General features: G+C 44.4%; 1 protein-coding gene and 1 long non-coding RNA gene across 3 annotated transcripts in view; both read right to left on the minus strand.

Moving 5' to 3' along the window:
- LOC138926845 (uncharacterized) overlaps positions 1–22,974 on the minus strand; it is a 161,775-nt gene that overhangs the window by 34,822 nt on the left and 103,979 nt on the right. The gene's annotated exons all lie outside the window — the stretch shown is intronic.
- On the minus strand, positions 7,650–8,549 carry LOC138926853 (uncharacterized). Of its 2 annotated transcripts, XM_070282437.1 has the most exons (3): positions 8,267–8,549; positions 8,129–8,191; positions 7,650–8,069 (listed from the first exon to the last, which is right to left on the minus strand). In XM_070282437.1, exons 1-3 carry the CDS (start codon positions 8,450–8,452, stop codon positions 8,067–8,069), a joined length of 252 nt encoding a protein of 83 aa, XP_070138538.1. In that variant the 5' UTR covers positions 8,453–8,549; the 3' UTR covers positions 7,650–8,066. The 2 variants fall into 2 exon arrangements, with proteins under 2 accessions (XP_070138538.1, XP_070138537.1); XM_070282436.1 differs by having other exon boundaries at positions 7,650–8,191.

Genomic DNA, 22,974 nt, shown 5'->3' on the forward strand with positions numbered 1-22,974 from the left:
TGCTCGCAACGAGTGTGTTAAGTGATAAACACATTTAAATAAAATTAACCGCGTCGTGAAATCAGGACAAGACAGGATCCAGGATCATCGCATCACTTCCATCGCAAGCCCCATGTTCTGCACCTGCATCGACTGCAAAAGGAAAGTGGCAGCAGGATTGAAGAATCCTAAGGCAGAACCGCAGGTATATGTGCAAAAAATTTAAAATCGGGAAAAGTCAAATAAAATCCAAGTTGTTTAGGTTAGGGGCAATTGTGCCGCTCAGCTGAGCTTAAGAGCGCATCCGCGCTCGCCGCTCTATGCACTCTTGCTCTCTCGTTGGCCGTCATTGATCGTCCGTTTATTCTTCTAAGTTAAGTTTTTTAGTCTCTTGTAAGCAGCGCATAAACCTGAATGCGTATAACTCGATAACGCCCCTGACTTCCTATTACATCATTTTTTTCGGAATCTTTTGCGTCAGTAACGACCCTCTACAACATTTTGGTCCTTCGAGCCGGATAATTCTTGGATTTTCTTCTACCAGCAGTTCTCGGCATTGTTCCGCCAAAAGATAAGTACATTTTTCCGTCTCCGTCTCTCTGCCGGTCTCCAGCAGTGGTCCGAACATTAAATTTCGTTTACACTGCTGCATTGTTTTTCCCTCCGTGTCAACTCTAAGTCCGAGTTTTCCGACACAACGCCAGTTAGATTTATTCTACTCTTATTCGTCTTCAAATTCTTCAAATTTTTCCATCCGTCTCTGTTTTGTGTGCTGCCCATATTTCTCGCCATTTTCGGCCTCTCCGTTATCCATTCGCTTGCCAACGGTCGAGGGATATGTGCATCCACACACATGCATACACACATACATAATTTTTTGGGCTTGAATGTTGGTGGTCGAAGCGGTTAAGGCTGAAAAGACTTCAGGACCAAGCGAAGTGCCAAATTCCGTCCTGAGGCAGGCCATGCAGGAGAAACCGGAGGTCTTCGCTGAGACCTTCAACAAGTGTCTTCAGCACTGCACTTTTCCAAAAAAGTGGAAGAGGCAGAACCTCATTCTGCAGCCGAAAGGGAACAAGGCGACAGACGACCCATCAAGATTCAGGCCCATATGTCTCCTAGACACGGTAGGGAAAGTCCTCGAGACGGCCAAAGGAACGCTCTCGGTCAACCAGTACGGCTTCCGTAAGGCGCGCTCCACGGTGGACGCCTTCAAAGCCTTGACCGACACGGCGGTAGCAGCCATCGCGGGAACTCGGTGGAAATGGGGGAGAAAAGGAGTATTGCGCAATGGTCCGCCGCACTAGACATCCGCAACGCCTTCAATTCGGCTAATTGGACACGTATCCAACGAGCCTTGTTCTTGGCAGGCACTCCTAGATACCTACAACTAATATTATCCAGCTACATTTCAGATAGGACACTGCTGTACGACACGGACGAAGGACCAAAATACTATGAGGTGACTGCAAGGATCTCATCGGCTGCTCGTGGTGGCGAAGGAAACCAAGGACGTGGAAACCAATGCGAATGAAGAAATACGGAGAATTTCAACCTGGATGTCTGACTCTGGACTGGACCTAGCAGCACATAAAACGGAGGCAGTTATCTTCACGAGCAGGAAGAAGGTGGAGTACATTACCATCCAGGTGGGCAACTGCTACATCACGTCAAAGGAAGCAATTAAATACCATCCAAGTGCATGCTATTGGTACGGGCAAATAGTATCTAGGATAGATTTTCACCTCAATGGTGCAATAAAAAAAAAAAAACATATTTTTGTGGTGCAATTAATCCGCGAAAAATTCGCAAGTGAACAGTGATATTGTGTGACAAAAAGAAGGCATAATTAATATTGGCCAGCCGGGGTGAATTAGTTCCGGAATTTTCAAATTCACCGAACAGTCCGCCGTAATATTTGTTTTTTATCTTCCTCAATCAGTGTCATTTTTTACACCACATAACTTATCTGTTCCCCCAATTATACAGTCCACTTATCAACGCTCCACTGTGCCAACATATGCCCCACAGGCCCTTACATATCTCCGTACTTGCATGCATGTCCATATATTTCCAAATAATTTCCAATTTCAGGAAATATATAACTGATAATATTAAATAAAAATCAAATTTTATTAAAACCCCCAATTATAAAACGCCATTTCACTACAAATCCGTGATTTTGTCGCTGTTGTCGCCGTGTTGTGTTTTTTTCGGTGCTGTTTTTTTTCCTTTAGGTGAACTACGTACAGGGTGCCGACGGCGTAACAAATAAATTAAAAAAAAAAAAATCAATAAATTATACATTTTTATTTATTATTATAACTAATAATAATTACAACTAACTAATAATTATAATTAGATTGTCCAGCCTGCATCTAGCCTTCTTTGAGTTCGGACGTTTACTTTTTCGCTCATGTCGCCACTCGTTTGCAGCGAGTACAGTGCAGAAGTTACTGCTACCCAACTTCGTGGGTGTGAGGCCGTTCGGTGCGAATCGATCTGCCGGCGTGCCTATCTCACCGCTTGTGTTGATTTGCCCTCGTAGGCTATAAAACTACTTATTAACATTCCGAACTTAATGTGGCAATGTGATAGCTGCATCATTGGAAATGATTCGCATTCCAATAAGCTAAATCATAAAGTTCTTTGTCATAGGATAACTTCAGGGTTTGAGTTTTGTTTGGTTTTTATTTAGAAGGAGCAGCTGAGGTGCCGCTCCAACGATCAAAATGTCTCTGTTCTTTTCCAATATTTTTTAAGTCTAAGTAAGGCTAAGTCTCGTAGCAGCGCTGCTCGCAGGCGGCGACTGAGAGACGGCTATGTACTTATGTATAAAGGAATATAATAATATACGTTGTTATGCGCTCTCAAGTGGAGGCGCGAGGGGTATGCATATGCTGACCGTTTGTTACGATTATGCTGACATTTCGGCCACTTAGGGTTTATGACCGGGATTTTGGATTATGTAAACACTGCAAAAAAGTCTTACAGTGCGCACCCTTTAAGTACTCTCGGTACAGTGGGTATTAAATATATGTGCTGATAACTGATTGATCGGAAATGGTATAACTTTGATGTTTTTAGAGTTAGAGAGTTCAAATTTGACACTATTTTTGGCAAAACATTACGACATGCCAAATTTCGTAAGGATCGGCCGACTATATCTTATAGCTGCCATATAACTGAACGATCGGAAATGACCCAACTTTCGTGTTTTGAAGATAGAAAGCTGGAACTTGTTACAGATTATATTTTTGGTCAGTTGATTCGACCTACCAAATTTCATTAGGTTTAACTATATCCTATAGCTGCCATATAACTGAACGATCGGAAATGGTATTTGGTAGAAATATCAATTTTCGTATTTTTGAAAATAGAAGTTTGGGACTTTTTTTAGATTTTTTATTGTAATAAATTGGATTATATTTTCCTTTTCCCATAAAGATCGGCCAACTATATCCGATGTTTGCGATATATATCCGGTTTTAACTGCAAGGGTATATAAACTTCGGCTACGCCCGAAGTTAGCTTTCCTTTCTTGGTTAATAAAACTTTGTCACCTACTGATATATCTATATCCCTTACTTTATGATCGTATAGTAGTTTACTTCTATTCTTATTTGCTTCTAACATAACTCTAGCTCTTTTATAGGCTACTTCTAATCTATACTTACTCTCCTTAGCATAGTCATCTATATTATATAGTGCTTCTACACTATCTATGCTATTCAAATGTTTTGGCAAATTACTTGTTTTACTGAATACTAGCTCATATGGACAATATGTATGTGCCATAGAGGGGGTCGTGTTGAAACAGAAGACAAAATATTGAAGCCATACGTCCCAATCGTAAGATCGTATGTATTCATTGAAAGTTCTATGACTTCTTTCTATTGTTCCAACTGTCTGGTGGTGGTGTGCTGTGGATGTAAAATTTTCTGTGGATTTTTAAAGGGGTCTTTGTGTGATTAGTTATTTTGGATTTCTGCCATTTTTGACATTTTCTTACGTACTCAGTTATATCTTTAGACATGCTTTTCCAGTAATAGTGTCTTTTTACTTTGGCCAAAGTTTTTGATATGCCAGTATGACGTCCATGAATTGGATCATCATGAAATGTAGACAAAATTACTTCTTTTTCTTTTAAATTTGTTATTTGGGTCACCGGGTTGAGTAGCGCTACTCCTAATGTTTTCAATATTTTATTGCCCATTAATTTAAATTTATCTATTGAAGTATAGTCAAAGATATTTTCCCACGGTGCCACTTTGAGTTGCCTGATTTTATGTATACCGGCTTGCATTTCAAGCATTTGGAAAAATTGATCTAAATCAAATCAATCAAATCCAATCCAATCAAACTGATCCAATCAAATCAGTATATAAATGGCTAACATCATATCTTGCAGTAATTTTTCTGCCTTGTTTAGATAAACATAACGTATTTTTTATCTGCAAGGTCATCATTGATTATGACGTCGTATACGTTGGGCTTAGAAGCTTTATTTAAAGATTGCATTGGCAAATCTCGTTCTGGATTTTCCGCGCGGGAATTTTGTCTACTTTGATTTCTAGTATTGACTTTTATTATATTTCCAGTTATATTTTGTAGATATTTGATGGTTATCCTTGATAATCCACCACATGATTATCTTCTCCCTTTAAATATTCGACTGTAAAATCGACTGCCCAGTTGCCTCAGTGCAACTATTGTCAAATGTGGAAATGGCTTCGTTAATAGTACTGAATGTGTCAGCTTGCATGATAAGTTTTACCTTATCGATTGTGCAATTTTTAGTTATTGCTTTGACTGCATGCTACATGGAATAACTCCTGGCTAGCTCTAAAGCAGTGGTGTCCAAAACTGCCTTACGGCAGAGCATGAAACAACACATATGAACGAAATCACACGCACACATAGAACGAAAAAGTCGGTGTGTTTCAAGAAGTTCACTGAGAGAAAAGAAATGTGTTGTTTTTTTTATTATAGGTTTTATTATTATTATTAATAGGTAGCTTTAAAAAAAAAAGGTATTAAATAAAAAAAATTGGACAAAAACAAAAAAAAAATTAATAATAAAAAAACAGTGTAGGCAAGAGACCTGCCTCGTAAGAAGGCAATATCTTCATCTCTATTGCACACGCATAAGAAGTATCGGCACTCCAACAACAAAATTCATTCGGATTAGTACGATTGAGGAGAATAGGGAAAACACGAAAAATTGTTTTTTTAATTGCCCTTTGCTTATGCTGGGACCAACGATGCTTATGGCGTGAGTAACGAGTCTTATGACGTGAGCAGTCGCACACAACTCGGTATGCATGAGCATTTGCAAAAACAAATGAGCAGCGAGAGCAATGGGATGAGCACCACTGCCCTAAAGGTAAACCATCTGATATATATGCACCTTCTAAGGCTTTCGTTTTCTGCTCAACTTCTTTTGTGTATTGGTTAGCAGTTTTATTGCGCTGCTGTAGGTTCATAAGCTTCGCTGATAATACCTCAACAGTTTCGCCTTTGACGTTGCTTCTTAGTCTGGAAATCACCTCAGTAATGGTTGTTTCGTTACCGATTAGATTCCTGGCGACACCTTTTAGCTTTGTTTTAATAATGGAGACAGCTAATTCTTCGTGCTCGCCTTTTATTGATTGTATTATTTGTAAAGCATCAATGAAACTTGTTAAATTTTCAGCCTTACCATCAAAAACTGGTATAAGCTTGGATGCTGTATTAATAAAATCAATATTTAATTGTGCCATTGTGATGGAGTTACTTATTTTGTTTTCTATTACACTCGAAGTATCTGAATCTGTTGAATTATCCAGATCAGTGTATACCGCCGGAATAGTAAGATTATTACCAACTAACGGTTGGTAATGATATTTCTAAACTGAACTTTTGTTTAACAAATATTAAATTAGATCGTAGTCGTATCAAAAGTTTCGATACCTGTGACCAATGATCTTGATTTAATCTTTCCCTATGATCATGTATTAGCATTCGCGCTTCATTAAAGCACTCTACTAATATTTCAACATCCTTCCTAACCGTTCTTTTGAATAGGTCTATTCTGAGCTAGCGACTTGTACGATCTGTCAAAATTAGTTTTAATGTTTGATAACTCCTCGTACAATTTGTTCCATTCCATGCCTTTAGTTTAGCCATACTTTGTAAGAAGAATTACGTAATATATTTTTATATTTATTTTCTGTAATATCATTTTCTTAGATTTAAGGTGTTGACATTTATGTGTAATAATTTTTGTTTGTGCTTTTTTTTTTTTTAGATTTTGTCCAGGTCATTTGCTTGACTCTGAAATTTTTTCTTCAAACATTTGTTGTGTAATATATACAATTTTAGTAATACTCTTTTAGTCTACATTATAATAACGATTATCATTAACAATATCGTTATTGTTCGATTTTTTCGGATTCAATTTTATTAACGACATTTGCCGTGGAATCTACAACTCTTGTATCTACCAAACCCATTTTAGATATTGTATCTATTTTTCTTTTTTCAATTTCTGTTTTATTTTTCTTTGTGTCATACTTTGTAATGTCATATAATGTTTCTAGAAAGTAATAGTCAGAATCATTTATTTGATCTGTTTTACTTATGCTATTACTTCGCATTAGAAAAGAGTGAAGAAATTAAAAAAAATCTTAGTTTTTCTCTAACATCTTTTTCCTACCTGTTATTTGTACGTCTATACGGGCCATATTTTCTAATTGGGCAGAAGAGGTTCCGCTCAATTTTTCAAAATATTATATTATATACAAAAATATGCATCGTTGTGCAATCAAAAAAAATTTTGCAACGCAGTGCATGGGTCAAAAAATTTTCAGCTCGGTTGGTTTCCTTTCTTTCTTCCACGTCAGCTGGTCGTCGCCGGTTTGGCTACGCTGACGCTCCCTCGGTGGCGCTCCCGCACTCTATTTGCTTCTGCTGCTGTCCGGGGCCTTTTGGGCTCAGGCGTTGGGGGCTGTCCAGTGGTCCAGGGCAATCCTTCGGGCATGTCTTTTTAAGTTTTGGTAATGGAGGTTTTGTTGTTATAAGTGTTTCATTAATTTTTTTTATTGGCACTGATTGAGTGGCGGCAATTTTTGGGCGTTTATTATTTATTAATTTGTCTTACAGAAAATCAATTTCTGTTTGCAGTTTTTGGGCCGTAAACCAAGGAGCACGGAGCACGCCTATGGCTGTATACGCTACTGATGCAGTATCAAAGGTGACAGTATTTAGGTTATACTCGGCTATTTCGTTTTGACCATTTGTTGTGACTGCGCCGATAGACGGGAGTCAATGATTAGCAGAAGTCTGCTATGGGGACTTTGCTGTTGCCGTTTTATAAAAACACAGGGTTGGATATGTCACTGAATTTAATTTGAATTGATTTTAGATATAACAAAATGTGTAATGTGTAATGGGTAAATGTAACAAAAAATGTGGGTGTTCAGTCGTAAGCTTAGAAGTCGTAAGGAAGAAACCTAGAGATGTCCCGCTTTCCAAAGGGACCGGGTTCTCGAGATCCATAGCCACCAACCAGGTATCGATTGTAGGGTTGTGGTATGCACTAACAACGTAATGAACATTACGACAACGAAAATGACCGTACATGCCGCCCCGCAATGCTGGGTCCAGCATTATGACATCCTTCTAATGGTAACTGAAAGAAACAGGTGAAATGTTTGCTGTGGTATGGATGTGAGATCAAATGCGTGTATCACTATTGTTCAAGATTAGCTTCCTCGACTTTAGCTTCCGTGTAATTCGGGATGGGTAATCTGCAGATCTTGGATACTGATCGCTTATATGTACCCGAACCTGTATAGATTGTTGCAACTCGTACCATCCCATCGGCTCCAGGGTGTAATTCTGTAACACGACCTAGTTTCCAATCGGTTGGACCTGTCCTGTCGTCCTTGATAATAACTAGGTCATTGACCTGCAGGTTTTCTTCCTCTTGTCTCCACTTAGGGCGTGCCTGAAGGTGAGACAACCAATCTGAGCTCCACCTTTTCCAGAACTGGCGTAGGATCCGTTGTCCCTCCATGAACTGTGTGTTGAGCGACTTGTCCTTGTCACTGGGGGTAGGAAGCGATTGCATGGAGTCTCCGATGAGAAAATGAGCTGGAGTCAATACTTGCAGATCGTTAATATCCGCGGTTAACGGGCATAATGGCCGAGAGTTAAGACAGGCCTCTATCTGGATAAGAACGGTTGATAATTGTTCATAAGTCATTGGGTATCCTTTGAAGGAACGATGAAGATGAGACTTTACGGCTTTGACGTTAGCCTCCCAAAGTCCTCCGAAGTTTGGGCTGTGTGGGGGGTTAAAGTGCCACTGAATATAGCGCTTTGTGAGTTCTGGGACGACTGTCTGGTTGATTTCCTGCCGGAACTCGTTAGACCACAACTGTAGGGATTTATCTGCTGCTATAAAATTTGTGCCGCAGTCACTGTACATGTGCCGCACAAAACCGCGGCGTCCAATGAACCGTTGGAGAGCCCAGAGAAAATGTTGTGCTGTGAGTCCTGTCACCAGCTCCAAATGGATAGCTTTACTGGCGAGGCAAATGAATACAGCAATATAGGCCTTATATGTAGTGTGTCCTCTGAACCTCGAGGCCTTGACATCGATAGATCCTGTGTAATCCACACCTGTAGCTTCGAACGCTCTTTTCGGCGGATTAACACGATGGTATGGAAGATCACCCATTAATTGTCGAGAGGGTTTAGGGCGATGCTGAAAGCAATCCACACACTGTCGGAGAACTCTTTTTACCGCTTGTTTGCCATTAATGATCCAAAACTGCTGATGGATGATCGCACGGGTCAGTTGCACACCCCCATGCATGGTGTTCAGATGGGCGTTTTTTATGACGAGGTCCGTAAAATGATGTGACTTCGGTAGGATGATGGGCGTGCGTTGTTGAGTGGTGAGCTGCAAAGCGTTTCGAAGTCTGCCCCGCAATCTGCGGATCCCTTGGGCATCTATGAATGGCGACAGTTGGCTAAGCTTGTTAGATTTTGAGAGCGATTTGTTTGCTCGCAACTTGGACAGTTCGTGAGAGAATGCTTCCTGTTGGACAACGCGAACCAGAGTATACATTGCCTTGGAAAACTCCTTTACGCTAATTGGTCCGGAAAGCCGAGCCTCCCTTTTGCAGCGAGTATTATGGATAAAGCGATTAATGAATGCTGTGGAAAATACAAGTCGACTGTATGACGAAAATGACTCAACAAAGGAATCAGTGGATCCACAGGTGTGAGCGTGGATAACCTTTGCTGCCTGTTCCTCGCAGATTGTGCTCGGATCTGGAGAAGTAAGAGTTACCTTGGGCCAATGGTCTTCGGGTTCCTGCAACCAGTCTGGGCCGCTCCACCAGAGGTTATCCTGCGCGAGCTGTAGTGGGGTTAAACCGCGCGTTGCACAATCCGCAGGGTTGTCCTGCGTAGACACATGACCCCACTGGGAAGCAGAGCTGACCTCTTGGATGCTGCCAATTCGATTGGCTACAAAAGTCTTCCACCTGCATGGATCTCCATGTATCCAGTAAAGCACGATCATGGCGTCTGACCAGTAGTACACTGTGACCCGCATCTGAGGCACGTGAAGTTGCTGCTGGATCCATGTGGCGAGTTTGGTAGCTAGAACTGCTCCGGAAAGCTCCACTCGCGGTATGGCGAGAGGCTTTGTTGGTGTAACCCTAGTGCGAGCTGCGACTAAGTGTGTATGTATCATTCCAGCAGTGTCGAGTACTCGAAGGTAGGCACACGCTGCATACGCGAGGGACGACCCATCGGAGAACATGTGCAATTGAAGAGATACCACATTGCTGAAATCGCAACCGAACCAGCGTGGTATGCGAATGTGTTGAACTTCTGGAAGATGTTCGAGATATCGCTGCCAACGCGCTGCCAAAGACTCTGGTAGCATGTCGTCCCAATCGAGTGCACGGTAAGTGCTCCATAAGCTCCATACGTCCTTGAGGAGAATTTTTGACATGACTATCAAGGGTGCTAAAAATCCTAATGGATCGAAGAGCCGCGCCACTGTTGATAAAAGAGCCCTTTTCGAAAGTGTGGGATTGATCGAGAAATGGATTTTGAATCCGTAGACGTCCGGGTTTGGCTGCCAGTACAGTCCAAGCGTTTTAATGCTGTCTTTATTGTCCATTTCGAAGATTGAGTGGTTGCAGAGGTCTACTTTAGGAATATCACTAAGCAACGCCGGGTGGTTCGCTGCCCATTTTCGAAGATGCATACCAGCCGAGCGGAGGGCTGCTATGACCTCGTGTCGCACTCGAATGGCACCGTCCGTGGCCTCATGGCCGCTTTGTACGTCATCAACATAAATCTCCCTTTTCAGTACCTTTTCTGCTAGCGGATAATTTTCTCGTTCGTCCTGAGCTATTTGGTGGATCACCCGAATCGCTGTGTATGGCGCTGATGCTGTTCCGAAGGTAACTGTGGTGAGACGGAACTCTTTTAACTTTTCGGTTTTGTCACGCCATCAAATGCGCTGGAATTGAGAGTCCTCTGGATGCATTTCGATACATCGGTACATCCTTTGGATGTCCGCCACGAAAACATAGCGATAACAACGCCAATTTAGTATCACTCCTCCCAAATCGTTCTGTAGAGCTGGGCCAGTACATAAAATGTCATTCAGTGATTTCCCGTTGGAGCTCTTACAAGAGGCGTCGTAGACCTGTGAGAGGAGTCGCCAATCCCTGTTATTTCCGCAGATATAGGGGTGCGTGAGAGACCCAGCGTCTGTACTAAGCTTTCGGTGATAAGTGTTCCTTCCGAGCCATGGTCAATCAACGCTCTGGCTAAAACAGATTGTCCCGTTTGGTCGTTGACAATTCGGATTAGGGCCGTGGCGAGAATCGTGGTGGATGGATTTTGATAGGTGGCAACTGCGCTGAGGAGTTGCGTCTCGTTCGAAGCAGTTAAGCCGGGGGCTAGGCTGTGCTGTTGAGACAAAACAGATGAGCGGGATGCTACGCTCTGTTGGGTGCCCTGCGCGCTATGGACACCGTTCGTTGGCTGTCGCGATAGGGCAGAGTTGGTAGGCTGGGTTGCTACGTTCGGAAAATGCAGTAGCGTATGGTGGCGTTGGCCGCACTGTAAGCAATTGCGAGTGCTGCTGCAGTGACTTAGAGCGTGGCCTGTGCTGAGACAATTGAGGCATGCTTTTATGCGATCGACGATCGTCTTACGAGCAAAGCAATCCTTCGCGAGAAAACTGGGGCATCTCCGGAGAACATGGTTTCTTTGGCAGAGAGTGCACTGGGGTGCTCCCATTTCCGTAGTCACATGAAAACTGTGGCGGTTAGTGGAATTGAAGTTGGATCGGTTAGGCGCACGTGGATGGGAAGATTGTCCTGGTGCTGAACGAGTTCCAAGTGGTTGATTTCGATTTTCGATTAGGTCGATGCTAACTAAGCGCTCCAGCAGAAAAGTCTCCAACATCGAAAAGGTTGGAATCTCGGTGGAGCTCCCCAATGAGTGCTCCCACGCTTGCGTAGTGCTGCTTGGTAGTTTGGTTAACAGATGATGCACTAGCCAGTGATCGCAGGAATCAATGTTTATTTTTAAACGTCGAAGATCACTAATGCAAACATTAGCCAGGGTTAGCACGCGCCTGATACCTTCTGAAGCTTACTTGGGAACCGAATCAAGCCCATACAGTGCCGCCATGGTGTGCATAAAGTGGAGACGTGGATTGTTGTAGCGCTTGACGAGGAGATCCCAGGCTACCGTATACCCAGAATCCGTTAATGCCATGTGACTGACATCCTGGTCCCGTCCTTCGGGCAAGGCCTGCTTGAGAAAGTGAAACTTCTGGATGTTAGAGAGAGTGTTGTTGTCATGGATGAGTTGTAGGAAACCATCGTAAAACGAGGGCCAATCCGTAAAGCTTCCCGAAAAGCGTGGAACTGGAAGCTTCGGAAGCGGAATGTTGGATGATAAAATTGGAGTGACGGACTCGATTGGTGGGGAACCTTGGGCTATCACTGAGAACTTGTTGTCGTATTCTTCCGAGATGTTGCAGAAGATGTGCTGGTGCTCTTCAACAAACCGCTCGTATAGGTTGTCTGAGAAATATACATGTTGACTGGGACACAGCTGATCGACCAATTGTTGGTGATTCGCATCAAACAGGGTGGATAAATCCTTTAACGTGCTAAGTCGCTGAAGAAAATAATGTTTGGATTTTCGGGATTGACTATCCTTCTTGAAGTTACGCTCGAGTTGCGTCAACCTGTTCCATAAATCCTTCTGTCTCGCGTGCAAACCAGCAAACTGGTCGGATGGGGAAGGATTGGCTTGTGTGCCTGTCTTTTCATCGTCGATACCCATAGTTTTATTGAATTTACAACAGCACGCTTGAAATCACAGCCCTCACATACAAACACTCACCGGCTTCCAGTCAGTCTGTGTAGCAGTTTCCAGTTTCAATTCGTCGTTCCTTTGGTCCGTTATTCGTCTCGCAGCAATCTCTCCTTCCTTTGTCCGTTATTCGTCTCGCAGCGTGGTTCCACGTGGCATAGGTTAATAGCCGTTTGTTTCAGATTAATTTGAGCCCCATTGTTAGTTCCAAATCAATTCAAATTCCATTCATTGGCACATTTAACAACAGGTTCCCCTCATGGGCCACCAAAAATGTTGTGACTGCGCCGATAGACAATGGGAGTCAATGATTAGCAGAAGTCTGCTATGGGGACTTTGCTGTTGCCGTTTTATAAAAACACAGGGTTGGATATGTCACTGAATTTAATTTGAATTGATTTTAGATATAACAAAATGTGTAATGTGTAATGGGTAAATGTAACAAAAAATGTGGGTGTTCAGTCGTAAGCTTAGAAGTCGTAAGGAAGAAACCTAGAGATGTCCCGCTTTCCAAAGGGACCGGGTTCTCGAGATCGATAGCCACCAATCAGGTATCGATTGTAGGGTTGTGGTATGCACTAACAACGTAATGAACATTACGACAACGAAAATGACCGTACACCATTCCTCCATAAGATGCGTTGAAATTAAGCATCATCATGGTGCATGTTGATACAGCGATACATTCGTTGGATTTCTGCTGCGAGCACATAAGGATGTAGCCTCCACTTCATGATGACTCCTCCCAAATCATTTTGTAGCAGTGGGCCGATGCACCATATGTCGTTAGGGGATTTTTCGTTCGAATTAATACATCGTATACCGTCCAGTCGTTGTACTGTCCTCCTTAACCACGGCGTGGTGTGGGAGAGTACATGATGAGAAATACTGTTGACCTCTTGAAGTGATCATTTAATCACTCGAGCTTCAGCGGTAGTGACTTTGGAGAGTTGCTTAAGGTCAAAATATTTCTTGATGGTGCAGTGATATTGTTGCTAAAGCGTGTCGTTTCTGTTTAGCTGATGTTCTAAGAGGTGGAATATATTGAGTGCGATTAAGTAAGAATTTTCGATGACTTGTTTCTTGTCAAATTCAGTTTTTAACGAAAGCCGGACGTCTGCTGTTAACGTCCTCTCAGAGGTGATTTGATTGAAATCGAAGAAACCCTTTACCAGTGCATCCAGATTTTAGTGGTCAGATTCTGATGGCATCGAATGGTTACCACATTTGCCCTTGTATCACTGCAACACGACACGGCCAAACACGATCCAACCTAATTGAGTGAGTTGAGCAATAGATTGATTTGAAGCTCCTTTCCGTAAATCTGGCAGTAACAAATATGGTATTACATCGACGACAAATAACGCGTCGATGCGGCCTGGCCTGGGATCGGCCAAGTGTAATCCCTGAAGATGCTGACAAGTGTCCACGTTGACATTGCTTCTTGGTAAATGAGAGGTTATCAAGTTGAGGACATATGCTGGTCGTACTAGATGGTGATATTGGGGGTCCGTACATGAGAAGGTCCCAGTAACTAAGTGCGACGTTCTGTGATTAACGTGCCCTCAGAGCCATGATCGATCAAGGCTCGAATAACGGCAGTTTGTCCGGTGCTGTTATAATGTAGTTGTACTAGAGCTGAGGCCAGCAAAATGGATCAAATTGACTGCGCGGCAGTGGCCATCAGCATTGTAGTGAAATCGAAAGGTTGAGCAGGGTCGGAGCTCTGCCTTGATGCGTTCTGAGTAATCGGTGATGTGCTGGTATACGGTGTGAAGCAAGGTATGTTGACGGTGTCCGCATTGTAAACAATTCTTGTTGCTGCCACACTGCGACAAGGGATGATTGATGCTGAAGCAATTTGGACATGCCTTTTTATGGTCAACAACGCATTTCCGGGCAAAGCAATCCTTCGAAAAAAAATCAGGACATCGCTGCAAAATGTGTTTATGCCCCTTACAGTTTATGCAAGAGATGGCGTGGATAATTTGTCGATTTGTTGATCGTAGAGTTTTGCGGGGGCTGTGAACATTTCCGGTTCTCATGCTGACGAAGAGATTGTTGAGGAAGGTTTCCAAGTCGAGGAAACTCGGAATGTCACTGGAGTTTCACAAGCAATGTTCCCAGGCTTGTAAAGTTGTCGAATATTTGGATATGTCGGATATTCGTTTTGTCAAATGCCTTTCATGGGCGGAATGCCATAGTTGAACACAGTTCTCCTCGGGGGCTTGGAATCCAAACGACTAGCCAGAGGTTTGCATGGAACTTCATTTATTTATTTATTTGCTAATTAATTAATGTTGTTTATGTTGGTTAGAAAACAATTATTTCTGAATGGGTCAGCTTTAATCACTCGTGGTTTATCCCTGACCACCACTCCGATCACCTTGCTTGCTCTACGACTCTTCTTAAACAACTACTTTACTAAGGAAGAGGAAAAACAACTAAAGCTCTGCGAAGATTACAGGGAGAAATCTGGGTGGATTCTAAGATCGTGGAAGATTGAGCGCCAAATCAAAAAGATAAATAACGCCCGTACAGATACGTATTCCTAAAGATATACGAGAATTTTTGGTAGAGAGCATGTTTGACCACGTACAGGAAGTTATCTCAAATAAATTTCTTTGAACAAAATATTATTATTATTTTGGAAATTAAAACTCTAAAAACGCACAAAGTTTAGTTTATGTGAGTTTTTTTCGTTTTTAATTTATGCATCCTCGAATTCATCCGTAGCATAATTTTTTTTGCTAAGAATTTATTCAGAATTAAATAAATAATAGTAAACAAATAAAAATTTTGGATTTGGTTGTGTGATTATGATTTAATGGGTGACGAAAGAATGAGCCACTGCATATAATACAGGGTGCACCATCTAGACAGGACCTAATGAAATGTTGAATGACTCTTCCATTTTTTAGCCCATTTTGGAAATAAACAAGATTCATTTAGGGTATAGAATGCCATTTATTGACAATTCACTCAGAATACAATATGGATCAAATGACCGCCTTCATTAGAAACACAAAAAGCGGCCTTTTTTTGGGCATTTCGCATTGTATTCGACAACATTTCAGGCGTAACAGCAGCAATTTCCGCTTTAACATTAGCTTTTAGTTGTTCAAAAGTCTTCGGTTTTCTGACATACACCTTACTCTTCAAGTAGCCCAACAGGAGGCCACTCAAAATCACCCTTTCTTTGACACAACGCGTCCCGGGAACTTGCCCTCATAGTCTTGTTTACGCATTTCCGGACAAAAAAAATGAGCCAACATCCAACATTTCTCCAACTTTGAAAAAAAATGGTCCAATAATCGTTTTCGAGCACATTCCGGCCAAAACAGTAACTTTCACGTCGTGCAATGGTGTTTCGTGAATGATGTGAATGATTCTCTGTTCCCCAAATTCAACAGTTTTGTTTATTGACCCCGCCAGAGAGCGAAAAATGAGCTTCGTCCGTCATCAAAATTCGGTCCCAAAAATCAGCCTCGGCATCGCAACGTTTTCACAATTGAACGATTGCTTTCGATGTACAGCGCTACAATTTCAGCCCGATTTTTTGCTGTGAATCGATCCATGTCTAAAATGGCATAAGCTGACGTTTCAGAATCTGGCTGGCTTGTCAAAATAGGCTGAAAAATGGCGGAGTTATTAAACATTTCAATAGGTCCTGTCTAGATGGCGCACCCTGTACATACTAACATGAATAAATAATTTGGCGTACATACAAATGTATGCAGCGGTACACTTCTTGTTTTCGGATCTACCGTTTGTTTTTTATACCCTTGCAGAGGGTATTATAATTTTGTCCAAAAGTGTGCAACGCAGTGAAGGAGACATCTCCGACCCTATAAATTATATATATGTCTGTCTGTCTGTCTCTCAGTTTTGAAGCTATCGTCTTGAAACTTTGCACACACCCTTCTTTCCTTTGCACGCAGTATATAAGTCAGAACGGCCCGGATCGGCCGACTATATCCTATAGCTGCCATATAACTGATTGATCGGAACAGATATAACTTCAGTGTTTTTAGAGTTAGAGAGTTCAACTTTGACACGAGAGCTATTTTTGGCAAAATAATACGACAGCCAAATTTCGTAAGGATCGGCCGACTATATCCTATAGTTGCCATATAACTGAACGATCGGAAATGACCCAACTTTCGTGTTTTTGAAGATAGAAAGCTGAAACTTAATACAGATTCTATTTTTGGCCAGTTGATCCAACCTACCAAATTTCATTAGGATCGGCCGACTATATTCTATAGCTGCCATATAACTGAACGATCGGAAATGGTACTTGGTAGAAATATCAACTTTCGTATTTTTGAAGATAGAAGTGTGGGACTTTTTTTAGATTTTTTATTTTAGTTAATTAGTTTTATTATGATGTAATCATAAGGATCGGTCAACTACATCCGATGTACCGGTTTTATCTGCAAGGGTATATAAACTTCGGCTCCGCCCGAAGTTAGCTTTTCTTTCTTGTTTTTTAATCGTTTATTAACAAATACTTAAAACTGAGAGCTAACAGTAGCTCTAAGTCCCTGTCCCCTGCGGTAATGCCGCTAGGCTTCACTTCGCAGGGCCAGGATTGGCGTGCTTTAACGCCCAAGCCGACTCAGCTCCTTCATTGTTGAGGAGGCAAAGCTGCTCACGCCTGCCCAGAACTTGGTGTCCTCCAGCAACTTCATTCCAATGATGTCCGCCGTCGCTATTTCCCCTAGGAATCTCCGCCTAGGGACAAAAAAGCGTGGGCAGTCCAAGGCCACATACTCCCCCGTTTCGCCTACCCCGCATTCAGGGCACCTTGGGTCGTCATCGTGTCCCAATTTGTAAAAGTACCCAGAAGTAGCCAGTAGCCAGAAATTTACCTCCCCGTGACTTCTTTGGAGCCATTTCTCAAGGTCGGGAACCAGTTGGTGGGTCCAGTGTCCTTTGGTCAACTCGTCCCATCGTCGTTGCCACTTCTGGATGCTCGTTGCTCTCAAGCTCACTTTTAGCTGACGGCGTGTCGACGCCGGAGTTTGACCGCTCAGCGATACTAGAGCCTGGTATAGTTCTTGTCGCTTCGACGCGAGAAGGTCGATTGGGACCATGCCTGCCATGAGGAGGGCTGCGTCATCCGAGATCGTGTAGAAGCCAGAGCACACCCTTAAAGCGCATAGTCTATTTGCGTTTTAATTTGCGGTCTGGAGCAGTAGTCTGTGTCCTTGCTTTGGACCCCTACAGTTGAGCACAATCTTCCCCAGTGCTCTAGCGACATTCGCTGCTTAAGATTGGCTTCTGCGAAGTGCTCACTGAAGCTAAGCCTCGTGTCCAGCGTTACGCTCAGGTACCTGATGGCCCTAATAGATGTAACCGCGTGTCCGTTTTCATTGATCGTGGCCGTCTCCAACCGCTTCTTTCTTGAGATCAGGACAGCCTCCGTCTTGTCGTGGGCTCGGCTTAGCCCTGCCTGGTCGAGCCAACCGATACAGCTTGCAATTGCAGCACTGCAGGAATCCTCGACTTCCTGGATTGTCTTGGCGACAACCACTACTGCAATGTCGTTCGCGAACCCGACTAGGTGTGTACGTTCCGGGAGCTCGGGAATGAGCACCCCGTCATACATGGCTGGGCCATAAGGCTGGGCCTAAGACTGAGCCTTGAGGGACACCACAGCACAGTGGTCGAGCTTGTATGGAACCGAGGCCATTAATACTTATAGATGTGCTATCGCTATGAAACTTTCACTAAAAATCTAGAAAAATATTATAAACACATGATAAAAAAAAGTTACCAGATCGTACCACTATATCCTATAGCTTCCATAGGAACGATTGCATCAGAGATGGCGCTTTCATGAGAGAGCTGTCATAAAATCATTTCTAATGGTCAGATCAGGCTAATATTTTTACTGTAAGTTATTTACAAATATAATACTAAAATAAAAAAATATTGGAATGATTGATTAACTACTGCAGTTTATTAACCGATTGATTAACTGCGGCTTCTTCAGAAAGCTCTCCAATCGATAATAAAGAATATTTTATAATATCAGGAGCATGAAGTAAAACTTTGTGAACCGATGGGAGGAGATAAAACCTCCAGTTCTAGGTTGATCTACTACTAGATCCATTTTAGCCCTGAACTCATCATGAATAAATTGTTTTCTCAATGAAGTCTTATCTTTAGCCTCTTAGGATCGAATTCGACATACTTTTTCGTCCAATTTGTACGATAGGTGAAGGAAATATTCAAAGAATCGAATATACGCATGGAGCGGTGACAGTCCAAACTCAAATCGCTCCTCATAAACTTTTTTTTTTTTTTTAACTTTTAGGTTGTTCATTCCTGTTGGCTTGGCTACGAAGCATTTTGTGGATGTTGTTTCACTTTATTCATTACAAACTTTACCATCAACAATGGAAAGTTGCAAAGAATGTTCAATATTTATATTTCAACAACATAACAGACACAGAACAAAAGTGCTTCCACACAGTGCTGAGACAGTGCTTCCCTCCTAGATAGAGATGGAAAAAGAGGTTAGGTTGCATTTTTTAATTGCAAATGTGCTGCGGCAGGCTTCCGCAGCTGAAGTTAACATTTTTATAATCTTTAAATATTAGTATATAACAGCACATAAATTTCATTTGGGGGCAACCGGGGGAAAATACTTAAAAACTTTACTGTTTACGTGAGGGGCCGGTGTGCCGTGGTTGCGTCAGAATAGCTTGCTGGAAATTCGGGCGTCTTGGGGCTACCACTTAAAAAAGCGACTCGAAGGCAATTACAAGGAGCAAGTGCGAACTAGTGGCGCCGATGTGGAAAGGAAAGTCGTGTGCGGCACAATTCGAATGTGGAAAGAAAAACTTCAGGCACCAGAAAAAACCCAAAAGGAGACGAGGTTTGTTCGGATTGTAGGCGGATGTTGCCTGATGCGGAGTAGAAGCAGAGTTGGAGGCACGAAAAAATAGAAAAACTACGATCGACGACGGCCGGCGAAGGAGCGAGAGCGCAAAGAGCGCGGGTGCGCTCTTCAGTGCTGGTGCGCTCTTCAGCGCGGGTGCGCTCTTAAAGTTGCGGCACACCGGCCCCTCACGTAAACATCCTCCCCCCCTTGCAATCGCTCGGGTTGCAACATATCCCTCGTCGCTAGCTATGCGTCACTGCAGCTAGAGGGCGTACATGGTCGACGAAGGCCCCCGTGTCGAAAATCCGGGTCCCGATGTTGACGCTGTTCCGTCTCAGCAGCGACGATAGGGTGGGCGCAGCGAGCGCGTCCTGCGGGGGCCCTCGAGGAGAGGCGGAAAGTTGCCTAGGCGCGGATGACGCGGGCGGAAGAGCGGTGGACGGCACCCGATGAGTGGCGGACGAAAGCAGTGGAGCGCTTGACGACTGCCAGCCAGTGGCGGAAGAATGCCGAGGAGTTGCCGACGAGCGCCGGGAAGTCGATGGCCGTGGATCGGCTTGTGAGTGCCGGAAAATGGCGGACGCAGGGCGAGAAGCACCCGAACCGCGCCGGGAGTTGGCGGATGACGGCCGACGAGAGAGCGAGACACCAGGTGTACTGTCTCCCGTGGGCGGTGAGCGGTGCTCCTTGGTCCCGGGGTGCAGCAGCGTGTGGTGATCCTGACCACACGTCTTACAGCCGTCCCCACGCCGACAGGATCCGTCGGAGTGCTCGTGGGCCAGGCAGCTCGAGCAATAGCGGTTCACGAGAACCACTCGGAGCCGCTCCTCGGCACTAAGGCGTAGGAAGCGCCGACACTTCTTCAACGGATGACTCCCATTGCAGACTCGGCATCGGTAGGATAGTGTACCTCGAGTACATCTGCTTTCCAGTGACGGGGCGTTGCGTGGGCGTGGCAACATCGTGCTGAATATGACCTTGGAATCTAGAATAAGATCCGGATCAGTCGGATCATCAGCTGATTGCCACCGTGCAGCGTGATGCGATGTGTAAATCGAAGAAGGAGTCGTAACAGAATTATGCTCGCATCCGGAATCGAAACCCTGAACCAGTGAGTCACCGAGGCTGCGGGCAACTCGTGCGGAAAAAACAGACACGCTGCGGGGGTTGGCTGGAGATAATGGGCCTGTCAGCACCCATCCGAAAATGGTCTCCTGACCGAGAAGCGACCCGCAGATATTAGCCTTGGAATTACCGAGGAGAATGGACGGAAGAATGTCAGCTCCTAATAACACATCGACTTGGGAGCTCTCAGAGAAGTTGGGGTCCGCCAGGGTAATATTGGGCAGCCCCTTGAGACGATCTCGCGAAATCGGATATGATGGCAGATTTCCTGCCAACTGCGGAAGAACGTAAGCCGCAGTCTCTAATTGTAGCCCGGGTCTTGACGGCGACCGAATAGAGAAATGGCACAATTTAGTAGACTGCGCGGAAATGGTTTGATTAAGGCCGGAAACTTGGGCTTGAATCGTCTTGAAGGGAGGCTTGACGAGGTTGAACAGTCGTTCCGTTATGAACGTCGCTTCGGAGCCTGAGTCTATCAGTGCTCGTGCTTGGACGGTGCACCCCAAATGGCACACGTTGATAAGGGCCGTGCCCAGTAGGACGGCTCCTGACCCGGAAGCGAAACACACCTGCACATTCGACTGATCCTCGGGGCCGTTTGTTGACGTAGGCGGACTTGGAGCGATAAGCTGCGTAGGCGGACTTGGAGCGGTTGCGAATGGATTGCCGCGGTGCAAGAGGGTGTGGTGTCTGCTGTGGCATGTGGAGCAGGTATGGGCGCTCGTGCAGTCTCGCTGCTGGTGCCCTCGGGCAAAACAGTTTAAACATAACTGCTTCCTCCTTATGTAGTCAGAGCGCCCATTTACATCCATTTCTAGGAAACGCGGACATAAGCGAATGGGGTGGTCCTCCCTCGAACAGAGATCGCAGCCCTTTTGGCCCGGAACCACTCGAGTCTCGTATGAAGTGAGCCTCCGAGCAGGGGCAGTAGGAAGTCCCGACCTTGGCGGAAATTGCACGGAGCCACTAGGCCTGACGTCGTCGATGGCCTCCAGAGTGCGATGGCGCTCTGTCAGGAAGTTATCTAATTCCTTCCATGTTGAAATCTCGGCCTTATTATGTACGGATTGCTCCCACATAGAAAGTGTGACCTTGGGGAGCTTTGACGAAATCATAAATACAAGGAGACAGTCCCAAGCCTCAACATTAACGGAGGACATTTCTAGGGCTGTCAAACAACTCTGAATGGTAGCTTGCAGCTCCTTCAGCGCGACGCCGGACTCTTGAGAAATAGCCTGGATGTTGAAAAGGATCTTCAACTGGCTGTTGACCAATAGCCGCCGGTTCTCAAAGCGGTCTGTGAGGCTTTGCCATGTGGCGACAAAGCCCTCATGGGTAAGCGGAGCCTTAGAAACAATGGCGTGGGCGTCACCACTTGTCTTGGACAATAAGTGGAACAACTTCTCTACCGGGGTGAGCCGCGAGTTTTGGATGTAAATGGCCGTAAACAAGTCTCTGAAGGTGGGCCACCGAAGATAATCACCCGCGAAGACCTCGGTATCCACCGGAGGTAACCGGCAGCCTGTAGGCGCGGGCGTGTGGACATTGACGGGAGCCTGAGTGGATTGGGAAGCAATTTTCTCCCGAAGCTGGGCAATACATCTCGAATAGACGGAGTAACAGTAGCTGTACTTCGCTTCCAGCACTGTCGAGGCGGCCGCATTGTCGTCGGACACGGCTAGCAAATCGGAGCAGCTCTCATAGCTCTTCTCCACCTTCTCCCATAGTGCCTGAATTTGGTCCCGATGAACTTCGCACATGTATTGGGAGCCTATTTCCGTTTCTGGGGCGCCCGGAGTACTTATGTTAGCCTCAAATTGGATAATTCGATCTGTTGTGGCGATGAACTTTTTCAACGCCACTTCGACCGCACTTGGAGCCATTTTTGCGACGGAGTGAGTCTGCCTTTGTGAAGGACCGGGGGTTGTATTGACGGATTCGTCACTCCTTGCCCTTGGACTGACACTGGTAGCCTTAGGCTTCAAAAGAGGCGTCCGCGGAGATGCGGATTGAGATCTGTCCAAACGGATGGCTGGGATCGAACGCGGCTTTTTGTCGTCTCCCGTGGGCATTCTCAGAGTCCAATTCGCTGATCAGCGCTTGTCGACTGACTCGCGCAACAGGTGCCCCGTACGAAGTGGTGGCCGGTCGCACTAATGTGATGAGAACGGTGAGATCGCGGATGAAAGGCAATTACAAGGAGCAAGTGCGAACTAGTGGCGCCGATGTGGAAAGGAAAGTCGTGTGCGGCACAATTCGAATGTGGAAAGAAAAACTTCAGGCACCAGAAAAAAACCCAAAAGGAGACGAGGTTTGTTCGGATTGTAGGCGGATGTTGCCTGATGCGGAGTAGAAGCAGAGTTGGAGGCACGAAAAAATGGAAAAAGTACCGGAAAATTCGTGCTTGTTCGGAAAAAAATGATGACGGTCTATATATGTACATGTATATTTCGCCTTGTGTGGTTCGTACTGAATTTAATATATACTGAGAGATTAAATTCTTAACTATTTTCGAATTTGCGGAGCCGGAAGGTGGACTTAACTTTGGAATTTAACACACAAAGATA

Source organism: Drosophila bipectinata, chromosome 4 (genome assembly GCF_030179905.1).
Source record: "Drosophila bipectinata strain 14024-0381.07 chromosome 4, DbipHiC1v2, whole genome shotgun sequence".
NCBI classification, from domain to species: Eukaryota; Metazoa; Arthropoda; class Insecta; order Diptera; family Drosophilidae; genus Drosophila; species Drosophila bipectinata.